General features: G+C 39.1%; 1 protein-coding gene across 4 annotated transcripts in view; it reads left to right on the top strand.

Moving 5' to 3' along the window:
* The window catches only part of SUSD1 (sushi domain containing 1), a 113,567-nt gene that overhangs the window by 52,216 nt on the left and 49,016 nt on the right, over nt 1-12,335 (top strand). For all 4 annotated transcript variants that reach the window (XM_079112662.1, XM_079112663.1, XM_079112664.1 and 1 more), the window contains 4 exons: nt 2,043-2,140; nt 2,856-3,042; nt 9,444-9,553; nt 11,980-12,172. In XM_079112662.1, the coding sequence (XP_078968788.1) occupies nt 2,043-2,140; nt 2,856-3,042; nt 9,444-9,553; nt 11,980-12,172 (588 nt within the window). The remainder of the gene's footprint in view (nt 1-2,042; nt 2,141-2,855; nt 3,043-9,443; nt 9,554-11,979; nt 12,173-12,335) is intronic.

Genomic DNA, 12,335 nt, shown 5'->3' with positions numbered 1-12,335 from the left:
AGATACTTCCTTTTCCTTCTTGATCAGGTGGTGATTAGCATCAGAGGGTTTTGAGTGAGCAGAGATAAAGTTCAGGGCTCTGAGGCTTTGAAGGGCAGCAGAGAGGAGGGAGCCTGTAATGTTTGGGGCTTGTTTAGGCTGATTAAAGACTGGCCGTGAACATCATGTTACCCAAGGAGATGAACTGATAAGGTCATCCTATTTCTTAGATTACCCATCTCCATAACTGGAATACTTCTTTGATTTCAAATAATCTGTGTTCTGGGGGAGAAACACTGATGTAGAGACCCAGGAATTCTTTACATAGCTGTTAGTCAGCTTTCTGTCACTGTGACAAAATACCTGAGAAAAATCAACTTCAAAGTTTTATTAAGGCTCACAGTTTTAGACGTTTCAGTCTATGATCATGTGATTTTGCTGTTTTGGGGTGCCTGTGGTGAGGCAGTATATCATGGCAGAAGGGCATGGTGAAGTTGAAGCTACTCATCTCATGGTGGCCAGGAAGTGGGAGGGGAGAGAGGGGGAGGGGGATAAAGAGAGGGTAGAGTGGGTGGAGAAAGGAAGGGTCTGGGGACAAAATAAATTCTTCAGCACCACATCCTGTGACCTGCTTCCTCTAACTAGGCCCCATGTTGTAAAGTTTCCACCACCTCCCAATAGTGCCACCAGCTGGGGGACTAAGTCTCCTTCAGGAGACATACCAGATCCAAACTCTAACAACCACAGTTGATCCTTTGCTATCTCTGTGGGAGTTTGCCTGTTATCTTCTCTCAGACTCCATTTATTCTCACTTACCTAAGAACAGGTAAGGTGGAACATAGATCCAGGTAGTGCTGTAATGGGATTATTTAGTAGTGATATAAAATCTTCAATGAGCAGAGAGATCACTAGACTAGGGCAGTCCACACTTGGCACTGGTTCTGAGTAAGGGAAAAATGAACTGACCCTATGCATACCTGAGGGGCTTTCTTTGACACTTGGAGACGGAGAAGAAATATACTAGAAGGATGGAAAAGGGGCTGAGTGGAGGGGTAATTTTTTGAAATGAATCACCTTTCTCACTCTTCATGGTTGGAATCTTGCCTTAGCTTTTCAGAAACAAAGAGAGAGACAGAGGGCTGATATTTATTATGTAATTGGAAGGACAGCCCCAGGGTCCAGGAGTGTAGACCAAGAGGAGTAGAAGGAAAGAAGCAGAGCTGACGTAAGGCTGCCTTATGGTACTGCCTAAGGACTGTCAAATCTTCAGGGTTCTCTCTGTATAAGATGACATCATGTAAAATAGTGATGGTTTTACTTATCTTCAGGAACTTTGATTTTAAAGAAATGAAAATTTGGTTGTCCCTTGACCCCTATCTGAACTACTTCCTAGGTGGTTGTTTGACCTGGTCCACTGGAAACTGTTACCGCAGAGAACCAAAGTCCCAATATGTTTTCCCACATTACCAGATCTGCTAGATGAAATATATTCAGAGTACTTAAAAGAAGCAGAACCCAAAGAAATCATAGCTTCTTAACAGACCAGGGTTACACGACTCCAGTTAAAGGAGTCCCAGGAGTAACTGGGACCTTGTGGAGAATTTATTTAGTTCACCCCAAGCTGCTCCTGAGGATCAGTGATGACTGTCACTTCCGATAGTCACTGCTCTCTCGTGAAGGGTTCCACCACTCAGATGGGATGAGGAAGTGGAAGCATATCTGACTTGTGCATTTGTAGGGGAGATTCCATTCAGGACAGCTCTGGGCCTTGTTCCATCCCACCTGAGTGGAACGCCAGTGGCATCCAGTGGCCCATGGGGCTAATCACAGGTTGGAAATCTCCCTCATCCTCAAGCAGGAATCTTCTCCTGGACCAGGCTCATTCCTGGTGAAGAGAAGTTGGGAGACTGGCCTGGGGCAGCTTAGATCGCTGACACAGGATCAGAGTCAGAGCTTGAATGGTGATGGGCAGAGATACCCGCTGGACAGATAAACTAATCACCACTAGGAATTTTCTGAAGTCTGTGGATGTGTTTTTTGAGTTGACTCTTTTTCTATTCTAGAAATGCCCATAGAGATTAATGAAGTGTCAGTGTTTAATAACACTTGTGTGAGGTGGCAAACGAGCTCAGGAGGAATAAACTCCAAGATCGAGTATGTGGTAAGTCAAATGATCATTTTCCTACTAGGGCAGGAACAGTAACCCAGGGAAATATGACTCAGAAGGACTTGGTGCTGGAAGAACTTCTCAGTCGTATTGCTCTCCAATCCCACTGCCATTTTTAAAAGGTGAAAAAGGTGATTGAAATCTTTAAGGTATCTCAGTTGTTTTGTTATTTTATACTTTGGGTATCATCTGTTTGTCATTCAATAGGACGTAAATTTGGGGGCTGCTTTTATATTTTTTTTTTGCGGTGCTGGGGATCAAACCCAGGGCCTTGTGCATGCAAGGCAAGCACTCTACCAACTGAGCTATACCCCTAGCCCTGCTTTTATATTTGGCATCATCATTATTGCTGTTTCCAAGCACTTGCATCTTCTCCCAAGAGCAAACCTGGAAGCATCCACCGAGTTGGTGACAGAATGCAGCCAGTGGCCTTTGGGTCGTGACTGCCTCCATTCACCAATGATCATTTGCAGGCGGCATAGCACTCCTGAGACAGATTCCTCATTTATGTTGCTTCTTAGGGCTTATTGATTACTGGACTGATCAGACTTCATTACCAGATACCCAGTGGCAGAGGTTGATCATTTACCCTCCCTGCTTGAGCAGGGCCGTGTAAGGTGATGGTAGGAGGATGGGATCCCACTCCAAAGTCTTAGTGGATCCAACTGGTGTCATAGTGGGGTCTCTTGTCTTTTCCTCTCTCTTGAAGATACACATAAAAGGGCAACGGCTACACCCTGTGGGATCAGTTCATGAGGAGATGGTCAACTTGACTACTGACAGCAGGACCCCAGAAATGTGCCTTGACCTGTACCAAGGCACCAACTACACCGTGAGCATTTCCACCGCCCCTCCCAGGCGCTCTGTGCCTGCCATCCTTGATTTCCAGACAGCTGGTAGGTGGAGGCGAAGTCTCATTTCCTCTAGAAAATGCTAAGTGTAGGATGCAGGAATGTGTTTAGCATGTACTGGGCAGGAGAGTTGTGTGTGTGCGCGCGTGCATGTGTGTAGTTACTTCAGGGGTCAGAACCAGAGCAGGTCTAGTAGGAAGATTCTTATTCAGTTTCCACAGAGTTGAAAGGTGGAGGCAGCCATAAGATGTCAATGTGGGTAGAAGAGAGTGGACCCGAGAGAGCTTTCAGAAGTGAGAATCGACTTCATTGCTCATGTCACTTGGATTTTTTTTTAAACAGCATTGTGACCATGACAGTAAGTTTTTTAAAAATAAGAATATTTAATAATAAGACAGTTTATACATATACTTTGAGAAACCATTGGTATCATTTATTATTTTGGGGGAGTTAACTAGTTGTTTGATGTCCCACTTAAGAAAATCTACTTCAACCCTCAGATATTACTAGGTACTGGGAGGTGACATAAAAAGTCTGCCAACCTAAATAACATAAAACCAACTATGAAATCACACAAGCTAGGCCTCTCTGTATCTATAGAGAAATAAAATAAAATAATTTATTTTTAAGTAAATACTATATAGGAAAGATATCATAAAATGAATATGTAGGGGCTGGGGTTATAACTCAGTGGTAGCACTTGCCTAGCATATGTGAGGCACTGGGTTTGATTCTCAGCACCACTTGTGAATAAAAAAAAATAAATAGTCCATTGACAATTTTTTAAAAAATTAATATGTACCTAGAGAAACTACAAAATTAATGAACTGCTGTAGATTTACAGGGATATATCTTTAAAAGATCATCACAGGACTTACTCGTCACTGTGAGTCAGAATGACTGTTGGCTATTCAGTCTGCTGTGTTTACTAATATCTGATTACTTCAAGTGACTTTCGCTGGTTTTTGGAGTCAGACAAACCTGATTTTGCATCTTAACTCTGCCACAGGTGAAGAGCAAGCATGATTAGAGCTGAGTTAGTTAATATCTTTGGACTGTTTTCCTTTGTTTGAAATTTTAAATAGAATTGGATTAAATGTGTAAGTTCGTCTAATGAGAATTAGCATTTATACTGGGGCATCCTCGCTGGGAGCAAGGTACATTTCTATCTTCATTCATCATTTCCCATCTTTCCCTATTTATGCCTGTTGTATAAATTTGTCATTCTCTGCCATTCAATTCTGCACATTCCATTGTTTGATTTCATGGAAGGTTTCCATATGAAAAAGTTTATATCACTTTGGAATTATTCCCTTCCATTAAAGTTGGAAACATTTGCTCATAAGATCATAAAAGTTTTACCCCTTTAAGATGTAAGCTTCTTTGACAGCTTTGTCAGTTTTTCCTCAAGATTTTTGGTCAGTGTATGTTTCCTAGATTTTCTTGAGTCCATTTGCATTATTTTTATTTTCTTTCAAAATGTCTAGTTGGGCTGGGCATGGCGATGCATGCTTGTAATCCCAGTGGCTCTGGAGGCTGAGGCAGAAGGATCTAAGTTCAAAGCCAGTCTTAGCACCTTAGTGAGGCCCTAAGCAATTTAGTGAGCTCCTGCTTCAAAATGAAAATGTAAAAAGGGCTGGGGATGTGACTCAATGATTAAGCGTCCCTGGGGTTCAATCTGCAGTACCAAAAAAAAAAAAAAAGGTCCATTTGGTGGAGATTTTTAAATATATTGGCACAATGTCACATGGAATATTTGTTTACAACTCCCTTGGGGCTATAGTTTCTATAACACTGATTTGTAATTTTTTCTCTCTCTTTAAAAGTTGATTTGCTTGGGTTGTCTGTTTTGTTACAGTTTTCTTTTCCTGAAGATTGAACTCTTGTGTTTTTCAATTGTCTTTTCCTTTTCAAACTCATTAATTTCTCTACCTTTATTGCTTCCATCTCCATGCTTCCCCTAAGTTGATTATATTGTTCTATTTCTAGATTCTTGAGTTGAATACATAATTTAATTTATCCCATTTTTTCCCATTTGATGATAAAAGTCCTTAATGTTTCTTTCTTCCTTTTGGATTTGAGCTTCCTCACAATCCCTTAGGCATTGATTCATATTCTGCTTATCCTTATTTTCAAAGCTTTGATATAATTGTTATTCTGATTTTCCTTTGGGTTGTAGAGTTATTTATGAGCATGTTAATATATATTCTCTTTACCCTTACTTTCAAAGCATTATATAATTGCTATCTTGATTTTTCCCCTTTGATTGAAGAATTAATTATAATTATGTCATACAAGTGGTAGTTCTTTCTCTTTTAAATTTTTATACTTCATTGTTAATTTCTAGTTTTATTACATTTTGGTATGTTTTGGGGGATTAATGGACATTTTCTTGGGCCTTACTGTTTGCCAAGTTTTGTCATTTCAGTAGGTGCTGGCTGATAGAGGGTTTGGAGAATGGAGTAAGATCTAGTTTTAAGTCAACTTTATTTATAAGGTTATTCTGGACTTCTGTTTTTTTTTTTTTTTCTTACTCTGCCATTTTTCTCAATATCTGGTAGATTCTAATTGATTTGTTTCACACATATTGATGTTATGATATTTATGTTTGTGACATACCTTAGTTACAGATTATTTCACTCGTAGCAAATAGCTCATGGCTCACATTGATATAGGTGAACTCTAGGAGTCGGCACATTCTGGGAACCTTTCCAGAAAAGCTTTTGTTTTTGAGTCCCTCAGTTAACAAATTTGCATTATTTGGTTACTCATGACCTGATTTTCTTTTCTTCTGTACAGATTTTGTTTCTGTTTTACAGTTGACCACACTTTTGAGAAATTCCTAATTGGGTGCATGTGTCTGATTACTCATATTAAGACCAAAAATAATATTAACTTCTCCCTGAAGGAGACAGGGAAATCAGCCTCTCTGTTTGCTTTTATTTCTTCCCCTCTCCCTTTTGTTATTAATATTTTTGATCTATTATGGCATTTTATTTTCAACCTCTTAGTGTATATTATATATATTGACTTACAGCAATATTTATAGCAGTTATCTAACCTTAGGTATGTGTTTTAATAGTTCAGTGCTTACTGCCAGTCTTTTAATGCCACTTTCTCTATTTTTCCTCTATTTTTACATATCTATCTGGATGATGATTTTTAACTTTTCTTCACTGAGGAAATGGGATACTTTCAGAGCCCATGATTATCTGGGATTTTTTGTGTGTGTGTGTGTGTGTGGCTTTTGCATGTGAATAGGATTGATTGAAAATTCTCCAGACATAAACTTTTATTGTCAGAATTCTGAAAGCAGTTCACATTAGCTTTGCGAATTTAAAGCTTTGAAAAAGGAGCTGGAAGAAGGTGTGACACCCCACCCTCCCCAAAGCCCAGGGCTTTGTACATGCTAAGTATGTGCTCTACCACTGAGCTACACCACCGGTCCCTCTTTTTTAGAAAATTCCTATATAAGCAATCTGATTTTCAGCTTGGCTATCATAATTAGCAGTAAATCAGCAGTAAAATTCAAGACATTGATTGTTTATTCATGCACCTGGTAAATGTTTATGGACTACCTATTGTGTGTCTGACATCTTTGTAGGCACTGGGAATTCAGTAGTGAAGAGACAGAAATCTCTTTCCTCATGAAATGTTACTCTGGGGGCGGGGGCGTAACTATTATGTTTTTTACTGAGTTTTCCTACTACTCCATAAGATTTTTTTTTTTTTAATCTATCGTTTGGTCTATCCACACATTAGGAACATTTTCTTTTTTTTTTTTTTAGAAACATTTTCTTTCCTTAAAGTTCTGATGATTGTTTGTTCTTGAAGTCTTGTTTTTGGCTCTTTCAGTAACTCTATGTGGAATTTCTGTCTGTCCAAATTGGTTTCCCATTTTTCCCCATTTGAGTGTCTGTGGTTACCCCTCTGCCTCCCAGGAATATGCAGTAAGCTTGTTTTCTGTATACATTTATATACTCAGAGCGTTCATGCATTGGCATTTCCCCTCATGGCCATTTCTAGTGCACTTTGAAGTCTGTTCTTGCTCTTTCATTTCCTCTTTTTTTTTGTCTTGTCTAGTTCCCCTTTTATTTCTGCCTCTCTCAACCAGTTTTTCCTTTGCTGTCACATTCTCTTTCTGTCTTATCCTTTTCTTTCATTGGAATCCACTTTTAAATGTTTTTATTGAAAGTACAAAATGGTTGCTGCCTAATTTTATCATCATTTTCCTTAATTTCTTTTCCCCGCAGGTATGTTCATTCTTTACCTCCTAAGCATGATTTCCCCTCCTTCCCTGTCCTTGGTAGAATCATTTCATAGCACTCCCCCGCCTCTTTTTTTTTTTTTTCTTTTGCAGAGGGCGCAGCTTCTAGATTAGTTGTCTGGGGAAGATGAAAGTTCTGTCTAGGTCTGATATTTCCCTCTTAATAAGATGGATGGCATTCCTTTTGATCTCACTTTTTCCTGGATAATATTAGTGTGCTTATCTTGGATCTCTTCCTGAGGAATTCACTGTTGGTTGGGTGAGCCAGCCTCCTTTGAGAAGCAGCAGCGTGGAAGCCCACAGCCTGATCTTTATTCTGAGCACCATGCTCTCTTGATTGGTAAGCTGTTGGCCTTGGGCCAGCTCGGCAATGTCTGGCTTCATCATGGTGCTATCACCACTGAGGCAGGAAAAAGGCAAGTCTCTTCTGTCAACCCAGCCTTTCTGTCATTGCAGCCTCCAGGTCCTGAGGGCTCTGCTTAGAAGTCCTTCCTTGTTACTGATCTCCAGAGTACTAAGGAATTATTACTAGCAAGAATAATAGTAGCATTATGCTTTTTTGCCCTGGCTGCCTATCTGAATTGTCTAGTAAACTTTAAAAAAGATATGGTTGTCTAATTATTACCCTTACATATGATGACTGGCCTTTCTTCCCAACTTGAATGCAAATTTTGACCCATTTTCACTTATTCTCAGTCACTTCTGTCAGGAGTGGGTGTGGGAAGTGGAAGCCAGATGCCTTTGTTCATGCTGCCATCTTCCCCTGAATTCAGACTAACGGCTGTATCGTGTGAGCATCGTCCTGAGCAGGAGCTGTGCAGACAGAACTGCTTACGTACTGTTTGTACACAGACTTTATGTGGCATTTTTCACATACATACATACATATATTTCTTTCACATGTACATCTGACATTCTTGGAAATCATATGCATACATGTGGCTATTTTTTCTCTGATACCCTTATGAAATCTTTAAAATAAAAGTTGTGAAGATAAATGAGAGCACATACGATAGGTCTTCAAATTCTTTCTCATAGCTGGATTTTTACATTTTCTAGTCACAGTCAGGAATATTTTCTCTCAGCTGATTGATTGCCTTTTGCTGTGTATGTTAGCGATATTCAAAATGCTATGGATAGTCCTTCTTTTGACTACGAAACTTACTGTTACCTTTGATACCTCTTAGGTGGCAGAGACTCCCATGTGAAAAATACGTTTTAAAGGTAGCTATAAAATAGTTTATGTTTGACAGACATTTCAACTTTTTCTTGGGGGCTGGAGATGCAGCTCTGGTGTGAGTATGTATTAGACCCTGGGTTTGATTCCCAGCACCACAAAACAAAAATTAAAAAACAAAACAAAACAATTTTTTTCCTCATTGACAGAACATAAAGAGATCTGTGTACTAGGAAGTTTGCTTTTCCTGAAAAATCATTATGTTCCTCCGGACTCTCTGTGAGTTCTTTAGTTTGTTATAAGAAACCTCTATTTTTTGACTACATTGATAAAATAAAACATTGCAGGAATGAATTCAACTGCAAGAGGTATGAAATGACTTTTTCTATGCAGGGGTGGAAACACGTCTGCCTTCTGATTATTTTGTGGCCTTTGCTGAATACAGCTCAGTAGCTCTTAAAATACTGACTTCTGTGAGACCAAGTACCTCCCTGCCAGGTTATCTACTCTCTGGTCATTTCTTGGGTTGGAAAGCACCTGCCCCGAGACTTTGAATCCACGGTCTTTGGTGTTAATTCACCATTCCTCATTCTCAGACTTTCTGGCTACTGGTCTGCTTATCTTCATGACATTTTACTCTGGACTATCCAAGTGATAGGATTAACTTTCTAAAAAAGGGCACAGCTTTATTAATTTACAACAATATTTAAATATTTCATTTGATTCTCTCAACAACCTATGATATAAGAAAGGAAGCTGGATTTTTGGATTTCACCAGTGAGAAAACAGGTTCAGAAGGGTTCAGGGACTTGGCTAAAGTCATACAACTAGGAAGTTGTAGAGCCAGGACTTGAAGCTAACTCTGCTCATGCTAGAGTCAATGACCTTCCTTGTAGACATCCTGCCAGCTCTCTGAAGGTGTCGGGGTCTCACTTGTACTTAGCCATGATATGTTTTGCTAAAATGATGCAACCTTTCCCTGTGTTCTTTCTTGTTTTTTAGAAGATGAGCTCTTAGAAGATGATGGAATTTTCAATATTTCAGTATTTAATGAAACTTGTTTGAAATTGAACAGGCACGCTAGGAAAGTTGGATCAGAAGGAATGTACCAAGTAAGAAGATCTCTTATGCTATCTGTCAAAGAATTGGTCACTTAAAAATCTGGGTGATCTCCAAGTGATGATCCCTTCTGTTTAAAAATTACTATTGAGGGCTGGGGAGATAGCTCAGTTGGTAGAGTGCTTGCCTTGTATGCACAAGGCCCCAGCACCGAAAAAAAAAAAAAAAAAAAAAAAATTACTATTGGAATGATCTTCTAGGCAGTTTGTGATTTTTGTTTCTAGAAATGGATGTGAGATGGATGTAAGTAAGGGACTGAATTAAAAGAAATTTTATTGCATCTAACAATTATAGTTTATTTCACTATCAAATTCATATTTGACAGTGATTTTTAAGAAACTCATTGCATGATTATTGGACATCATTTAACTTGATTTTTTTTTTTAACACCACAGGTCAAATCATAAGTTGATTCAGGCAGGAACTAAGCTTTACTTTTTTTTTTTTTTTTTTAACAATAAAAGGTTTACATTTAAAATAACTGATAACAGGATGCCCCCTGGTCAGAAACTTTACTTTTATATTGTTTTTAGCAACTAGCAAATCATCTGGCAAAGAGTAGTAAGTATTGTTAGTTAATTACTTATTCTATAACCATTTACCCCAAGAATATCATCTGTTAGGACCTGGTGGTTCCAATCAAACAAATATATAAATAAACAGGCAATTACAATGTGGTAAAATGGGGGTTTTGATAAAAAATAAAGAATGAAATGGGAGAGATCTCTTGTGTGTGTATATGTGTGTGTATGTGTGTGTGTGTGTGTGTGCACGCACACGTGTGTCTCTAGGAACAGTTTTTTAGCTAGAAGCAAAGACTGTGCTGAATCATAAAATATGAACAGGAACTAACTAGCTACAAGAGCTGGGGTAAGGGTGAAGAGGATGTTGTGGTTGAGTTGAAGAGCATATTGGGTAATAGAGAAAACAAAGGGAAGTGAAAAGAAATGAGGTAAAAGTCTAAGCAGCAGCCTCATCGTGAGAAGCCCTGTATGCTACGCTTCTGCATTTGGATTTTATTTTGATGTCTGTGCAAATAATTTTAAACTGGCAAGTGAAGTATTCAAATTTCCATATTAGAAAGAACCCTGGAACTAGAAACACATTCACGCACCCAAATAACTTAATATATGATAAAAGTGATTTTTTAAAAAAATCAGTAGAGAAAGCAAAGTTTATTCAATAAATGGACAGTTGGCTAACTTCTTGGTTAAGAAAATAAATGACTTTTAACAAAGTGACTAAAGAGTAAAATTTTTACAAAATTGTTGGTTTTAATGTGTTAGACAAAGATTAATTTATGTAACATATGAAAACATAAGTCCATTGGAAAAAAAATGAACATTCAAAAGCAATTTGCACAAGAGAATATACTAATGATCCAAACACACATGAACACATGTTATACCTCACTGATTGTGGTCCAGGAGGGTTTTGCGAGATCTTGGGGGAGCAGCTCTGAGGACCACCCAGTCTAGGGCATGGCCATGGACATGGGTGACTGAAGTGGAGTGGAGGAAGTTCATAGCATCAAGTTCAGGGAAATCTGAGGCCACATTTTGATGGCTTATAAATAAGGACACTTAAGTTATTCATGAGAATTCAAGGAGTTGGGGGAGAGAGGAATCCTTATGAACCAGGTGTCAAGGTCTTAGATGACCTGGAAGACTGATGGGTAAGAGTGAGTGATTGACAGGGATGGGGAGAGGTGGAGGGTGGGATAGCCATGAACACTGGCATCAATACAAACACTAAACACCATGGTCTCCACCAGATAAAGTGCACTGATTAATCCAGGGCCGATCATATGGCTTCTGGGATCATCACAACAGATCTTCCCCTGTAACTCTGTGTCTGCTGCCCTAGTGGAGGTGGGCCGAGTGTGTTTGGTTAGCAGTATGTGTGGTGACTCCATGAATGAAAAGCTTTTCATCAGAGCTCTAATGGGAAGGAGTAACTGAATCTCATTGCACAGTTACTGTAAAATCTGGGGTAGTCCTAAAGAGTTTAAGTATTCTGTACTGTGAAGCTTGTCTGTGAATTCCTTACAGTGAAAAGAAATGGAAAGACTTTGCCCAGTAGCTCCAGTGCAATCCTTTCCACTTGAGTGAGCATCAAGGGATTACTTTAGAATAACCCAACATTTTATTAATCTGCATCATATTTATTCATGCAAGATTTGTCTGTCTTATGCAATTTAGTTGTAGTCTTATACCTGGTTGAGAGGGAAATCCAATGGGTGAGGTAAGATGACTCTATGAAGTCCATTCCCAGTGTAGCTTACTGTTGTATTAAAAATAATTCTGAGTGGGTGAAGATAAATAGAACTTTTTTGATTTGTCTCCATTTTGCTTATAGTTTAGACATCTGCAAGCCAACAGAAAACTTAATGCAGTACTTTTTTAAAATTTTATGGCAGTTTAAAGTTCTGGGTCAAAGATGGTATCTGGATAGCTTTTATCATGCAACATCATTTAATCTCACGACGAAAGAACGAGCTCTGGAAGCGTGTTTGGATTTGTACCCGGCAACTGGATATACAGTGAATGTCACCCTCCTGGGCTCTCCTGAGCAGCACTCAGTACAGATAATGATAACAACCGCACCAACAGGTAGGTGTAGGTGACTTCCTGTTTTGCACCTCAGGACAAGGTAAATATGTAAATTGGACTGCACTGTGTTGGGGAGCATGGGGGCTGGGGTCAGGAGACTTGTGTTCCAGTTCTAACAAACTACCAGCTGTGGCTGGGGTTCAGTATGCCTGAACCTTGTACT

The sequence above is a fragment of the Sciurus vulgaris genome, assembly GCF_902686455.1.
Source record: "Sciurus vulgaris genome assembly, chromosome: 15".
Taxonomy (NCBI): Eukaryota; Metazoa; Chordata; class Mammalia; order Rodentia; family Sciuridae; genus Sciurus; species Sciurus vulgaris.
This window is presented reverse-complemented; position numbering and strand designations above follow the sequence as displayed.